The sequence below is a fragment of the Nesoenas mayeri genome, assembly GCF_963082525.1.
Source record: "Nesoenas mayeri genome assembly, chromosome: 4".
NCBI classification, from domain to species: domain Eukaryota; kingdom Metazoa; phylum Chordata; class Aves; order Columbiformes; family Columbidae; genus Nesoenas; species Nesoenas mayeri.
In genome coordinates this window covers 20743317-20749604 of record NC_137540.1, presented here as the reverse complement: position 1 = coordinate 20749604, position 6288 = coordinate 20743317, and the positions used below count along the sequence as shown (strand labels likewise).

The window sequence follows — 6288 nt, the reverse complement described above, 5'->3', positions numbered from 1 at the left end:
TAGAACAGTCCCGCGCGAAACGCCGCTCCTTCCTCCGGCACCTCGGCATTCTCGTCGGCCGCCTCTTTCCTCCCCTGTACGGCAAATGGTACGAGCCGCAGCAGCCCACACAGGTGTGGCCGGTGGGACAAACCAACTGCGGCCGAAGGGGGGGGAGACGGTGCGGGCGCGCGCTCGCTCGCGTGTGCGGCGAAGAGTGATGAAAGGCGGTGAGGCGGGAGGGCGAGACCGGGCCGGGGTTGGCAGCAGCCGCATCATCGGGGAGCGACGCGAGCAGCACCGGCGCCGCGGGAGATTGAATTGTCTGCGCCGCCGCTGGGGCCGCTGCCGCCACTGCAGCCGTTGCTCGGGGGGAGGAGAAGGAAGAGGAAGAAGGGCCCACGCGCCCGCCCGCCCCTCCGCCGGTAAGTGCCAGTCAGCGGGTGGGGGAAGGGAGCGGGCCCCACCGCGCCGCGGCTCGTCCGGGCGGCGAGTCCGGCCCCACCGCCTGGGCGGTGGCTCGTGTGGCCGGGCAGGCAGGGCCGCTGAGGAGGCAGCGCCCTCCTGGAGCTGCTCCCGCTCCGGGAGGCCGTTGGGCTGCAGGCCGAGGGGCCGCCCCTGCCCGGGTGTCCGTTCCCGGTCTGTGCCGAGGCGCCCAGGCCGGAGTTGCGGACTGGGAGGAGGCTCCTAGTGAAGCGGCGCTGCGGGAAGCGGGAAAGGGCGGGCGTGAGGCCGGGTTAAAACTGCTCTCGTCTCTTCAAGGTTGCAGTTTGATGAGTGAAGGCAGACTGCCCCCCCCACCCGCAGGGCTGGCCCCTCCGCTTTGCTGGCCCAGGTGTTGGCACAGGCAGGCTGGGAATTGAAAAGTGAATCGCAAAATTAATCTTGGCTTAAAAATACAGTTATATATATATATTTTTATATATATATATTTTTATATATTTATATATTTAGATTTTTTAAGATTGAGTCAGCTTCCTGAGCGCTTTCAGTGCATGGTTAGCACAAGTGCTTGTGTGGGCAATAGAGATTGGGAGGCTGGTGCAGAGGAGGAACTAGTGGTAGTGGTAGAAGTGATAGCTGAAAGTGTTAATAAAACTACTCACTAATTAGAACATGTGGAGTAACTCACAAGTTATAATTTGGTCGTTCTTATCTTGGTGGAGCATTTATTTTAAAGTTGAGGTGTATCAAATGTCTTCCAGTGGATGCATTTTTCCCTGTGCCTAAGAATCTGTGTGTATATACCAGCTAGATTTCTTCAGTGAGAACTTCACCTTTATGGAAATAGATTGCTTGTTGTATAGCGGTACTTGAAAAAAAGAATCTGCGGGCCACTGTTGCCTGATTGACTTCAGGAGTTGGTTGCATAAAGAGTGAGCTTTTAGGAAACGGACAACTATATGACTTTAATTCTTTAATTTTCTCATTGTGTTCACTTATCAGAACTAAATTTACATTCTGCCACATACTGGATGAAGTGTGGTTTTGCATCTTGCAGATGTGATGAAAGGCATTTGCCTTTCCCCTAGCTGGCCTTCAGAATCACAATGACAAAACGCTCAAATATGAGAGAAGACAAATTTGTGGATATGTTATAAGATAGTTCTGTCCCTAACTGTGACAAATATGGTAAGGAAAAATGGGATATTTCTAAGAAACTGTCTAACTAGACAGTAGTTTGTTGGTCTCAACAGCATCTTGCCAAATCACTTATTTACAGAAAAAGCGCCTCTCGCCTGCAGGACTCTGCTGGTCTTAGTTTCTTAAGTTAATATGGTAGCTGAGTCAGTGGCCTCAGCTGTTTGTAGTTCAGTCTTGTTAGATGACCTTTCCCGTCTTCTCACCAGAAGTTTGAACTTTCCGTCCAGCCCCTTGCTAGTATTTTTACCTCGTGCTCCTTGTCTCAACCATCCCCATGCTGCTTGACCAGCTCTCTGTGTCTTGGAGTTTCAGATGCCTTTAGCGCTTTACTTTCACTTTGCTCAGTTTCTATTCTCCTTCTTTACAGAGATCGCCGGGGAATTTGCTTTTGTTTCTAGCAGACCAACATTATTTTGGGCAAACATGGGCTTCTGTTAGGAGAAGGGGGTTTGATACTGCTTATACAGAGCTGCTGGAGCACTTTCTCCTGACTCAGCCTGGCTTGTAACTTCCGCTTATTCAATCAGTTATTATTATATACGGATCTCGGCTCAGGTCACAGGCCTCTCTGGTCTTATTATTGCTGGCTGAAAATAAAACAAAAATCAGGGTTTTTGTTCCTTCTGTCTTCATCTACTGAGACAGCTTTGTAGCTTTCCCTCCTAGGCAAGTCAAACAATCACAGTAAAAAAAAAAGGGGGGGGGGGGAGGGAGCGAAAAAGCATTACAGGTTTGGAAAGTTTTGGGTTTTTTTGTGCACCAAAATCTTCTAAAGGCTGTTTTACAATGCCAAGAGCAATTTAGTCATGCAGTTGTTACAAAAATACCTTTTGCTTCTTACCACTGAGAGCAGTATACACAAAAGTAGTATATTAGAAGTATTGAACGTCTATGGCTTTTTTTTTTTTTTTTTAAATTTTTATTTCTTAATTTAACTAAATCTCTCTTGGCTGCGGCGGGCTGCGCTCCCCGCCCGGCTCCCTCTTCCTCCCCCGCCGGGACTACCATTCCCAGCAGCGCCCGGGCTAACAGTGAAAATAGAGGCCAGGTGACGCTTTCTTTTTTTGTTGTTCCTCCTCTGTGGCCCGGCGGCGGTAGCACATGTCCTTTCTCTTTTGTTTTCCGCCCGGCAGGCCGGCAGCGCGCCGGGGCTCGCCGCCCCGGAGGAGCAGCGGCACCGAGACCCCGCCGGAGCCGTTCCCGGGAGCTGCCGCCCGTCCTGCCAGAGGAGCGTAGAAGCGACATTGTTTATGGAGCCGCAAGTCCAGATCGCGGAGTAAAACTTTGCACTTGCTCCCCCCATGCAAGTTGATAACGTGAGACCGGCTGCTTTTCCTATTGCTGCTGCTACCTCGAGTGTTGGGGGGAGGACCCGGCGCTCTCCTCCCCGAACCTGCTGCTGTTTCCTTTACCCGGCCCTGGAGCTGCTTGCTGGGTTTGCTTTGCCATGTGGGGCTAGGAGAGGTGCAGCGATTCTCCACGGCCTGAAGCGATAAACATGGAGTCGACGTGCAAAGCCGACGGCGGGGAGCAGAGTCATCAGGGCAGCGGTACGGCAGCCCCCGGGGAGGATTCCATGGACTGCTACCTGCGATCTCAGGGCTTGTACAGGAAGAGAGTTGCCAAGGATGGATCTTGTCTTTTCAGGGCTGTGGCCGAGCAGGTAACTAACTGCTTACATAAACGAAGCTACTTCACATGAAAGCATGGGAAGTGGGTCTCATTAGCGGGTGATAATTGGTGTTTAAAATGCAGACAAGTGTGGGTTAAGGTTACGCAGTCATGTGCCAGGGAGAAAAAAAATAAATATTTCACGGGAGGGCAGATGAGTTCTCCCTGTACAGCCATCAAGAAATTGTTACCTGTTTTGACCTTTCACTGCAGCCTCAGAGCTTTTTTTCAGTGTAAGATTTAAACATTCGAGCACAAATGCTTTGTATGGGACTATCTAGGAAACTGAATTTAGTGGAAAGGGCTGAAAAGCCTTGTTCTTAGTTTTCTTAATTATTTTACTATAAAGTTAGAGAAAGTAAGTAATTTGCTTTCAGTTCTTACTGTTGAATTCCCCTCCCCCATTTCAGTGTTAGTGTTAAAGGAAAAAAGTGACAGTGTCATCTTGTCTTAAATACAAACACGCAGCAGTGGGAGCTCTGGTGCTTCTGATTCTGGGAGCCCGGATTCCTGTGCTAATTATATACAGTTAACTTTTATTTTTAATTACTTTCCCCACTGAATTTATAACTTCAGGCAAGCATAAACAGTTGTTCTGAAGTGAGTGTTTATTTCAAGAGAATAATCAATGAATATACATTGATATTCTAATGTTGTTCATTAATATTTATAGGTGTCTTCTACACTCCAGTATATGTAGAACTTTTTTCCAACTTTTAATTAAATTTTTAACATCCTATTATTTTATTAAAGGGAAGGTCTTTAATTCAGAGTTAATAGATGTTTATGCACAAATTTGGCCTAATCTCTGTACACCTCATGAAGAAAAACTGAATTGATCTGAATTAGGAAGTGTTTTATATTGAGGGCAATGTGTAAGGATTGCAAGAGAGGCTGCTATTTAAATTGACTGGAACTTACCTACATTGTGGTGAGGATGCAGAAAAAGACACATTAGAGGTAACTCTGAAACTGTGATGAAAGTAGTATTTTTCTAGTAGAGATTTGAATAGGAGATAGAATGCAGGTATCAAATGGGAATCTGAATTCCTGGCTTCCAAATCAGTGCTTGGGCAACAGATCTACACCTCTTAAAGTCAAGAGACAGTAACCCTGCACTCTCTTTTATTTGGTTGGATTTCATTTGAACAAGTGCATGTTGCTATTTGTTTTCCTCATCCACTCCTGCAGTAACTTCTTCAATTAATTGAAATAATTTACCAAGGAGTGTGTTAAAGAATGACAACAAATGCTTCTCCTTTTGCTTAGTAAATCCTCATAAAATTGAAGATTTGAATTTAATATGTGTGTGAATTTTGCAGTTACTTAATTTTTTTATTAAGTAATCGAGGTTTCACCTGCATAAATATGTTGTTAAATATTACTAAAAATAAACCTAGCATGCTTCCAAGCCTATATTTAGACAACAGTCTTTATTTATGAACCGTCGTCAAAAGTTTTAGGAACCAGTGTCACTTTCTTCTTTTTCTCCATTTTTAGGTGTTACATTCTCAGTCTCGGCATATTGATGTTAGGATGGCTTGTGTAGACTATCTTCGTAAAAATAGGGAGAAATTTGAAGCAGTAAGTATTCTTGTTTTCTTTGTGAGCATTTTAAAAAATGTGGCTTTATTCCTTCCACTTTTCTAAGGTATATTCTGCTGTTTCTGAGAGTATTAGCATATACTAGTTGGTGCTTTTCAAAGTGTGTGCTCTTTAAATTAGTTGGCACATATTGGTAGTGACTCATTTTCATAAGCCTGAAGAAGGACCTGTACACTGCTTGGACTGGCGGGGTGGAAAGAGTGGGAAGAGTTTTTAATGCTCATTAAAAAACAAAGCAAACTTACTTTAATAGTCTGTAGTGGAGCTACCAAAATCTGGATTTTATTTTATTATAATGCCTATTTAATGAAGGCCATAAAATGTTCTTATTGTGCTCTTTAGTTGTTTTTGCAATATATGAGCGATTTGACTGCTGAGATCAGTGAAATTTATTTCAGGGTCTACAATTGATTATGTATTGCTACTGTGTATTTTTCTAAACATCTGTAGTGAAGTTCTGCTTCGTCAACCATGGGCATAAAATATTTTTATATTCATCTATATTTGGCCAATGCAGTCAGTGTTGACATAATAAAATCCTTTTTTTATTCCCTTTAAAAAAGCTGTAATAAATAATGGTGTTGCTGCTAGTGTTTTTGTGTGTTCTAGTGTATATACCACCTAACTGATTTTCAGGATAGCCAAACAAATGTGTAAGCATTTGTTATTAGAGGATTATTACTTAGCGCTCTCTTTCTGTTCTAAATTTACCCAAACTTAAAATAAAAAGGCTGTTTTAGATGCATATTGACATAGGGAAGAGAAGGAAAGCAGAAATAAGGATGTGTTTATTTGCTGTAATATCTGACAAAGTGCCCTGTGTTTAAATGTGACTGATTACTGCTAATGTGGAAGTTGTCAAGAATGAATGACATGAAATACAGTGAGTCGCTCAGGGAGAATGCAGCTCTGACTTTACTATTTCTATTTGCAAGGACTCTTTCATTTGTTTCTAGTCCATCTGAGAACTTACCAGCTCTCAGGTCTTTCTCTCTCTCCCTCTCTCTCCTTTCTTTTTTAATTTTTTCACTGCTGATTTTAAATCCCTTTCTTTCCAGAATTACCCTTCTCAATCCAGTATCTGCTTCTCTACTTCTGTTCTCTTGTTGTATTGTGTAGTGTTTGGAAATACCATGGCCGTTCTTGGCTCTAAATGTGTTTCCCCTGCCTAGTTCTGGCACCTTCTCAGCTGAGTAACTGCTTTGTCAACTCCAACTGGTTTTACTGTCTTGGTCTCTCTCCTCCACTGTTCTTTTTTTAATCAGACTTGACCCAAGTGATGTGACTTCTTCTCTATCCATCTTTGCTGTCCTTCTGAAAAGTCTCTTTAAGTTTCTTGTCATTTTTCAAAATGGGTTTTTTATTTACAAGGTTGAAGTGTTTCATACC

The 6288-nt window shown here is 44.0% G+C and overlaps 1 protein-coding gene across 2 annotated transcripts in view; it reads left to right on the top strand.

Moving 5' to 3' along the window:
• Nucleotides 1-290: 290 nt before the first annotated feature.
• OTUD4 (OTU deubiquitinase 4) overlaps nucleotides 291-6288 on the top strand; it is a 32690-nt gene continuing 26692 nt past the window's right edge. For both annotated transcript variants that reach the window (XR_013922073.1, XM_080343526.1), the window contains exons 1-3: nucleotides 291-404; nucleotides 2757-3286; nucleotides 4795-4878. Coding sequence is in view for 1 of the 2 variants with exons in the window: in XM_080343526.1 (XP_080199652.1) it covers nucleotides 3122-3286; nucleotides 4795-4878 (249 nt within the window). In the remaining variant the exon portion in view is untranslated. The remainder of the gene's footprint in view (nucleotides 405-2756; nucleotides 3287-4794; nucleotides 4879-6288) is intronic.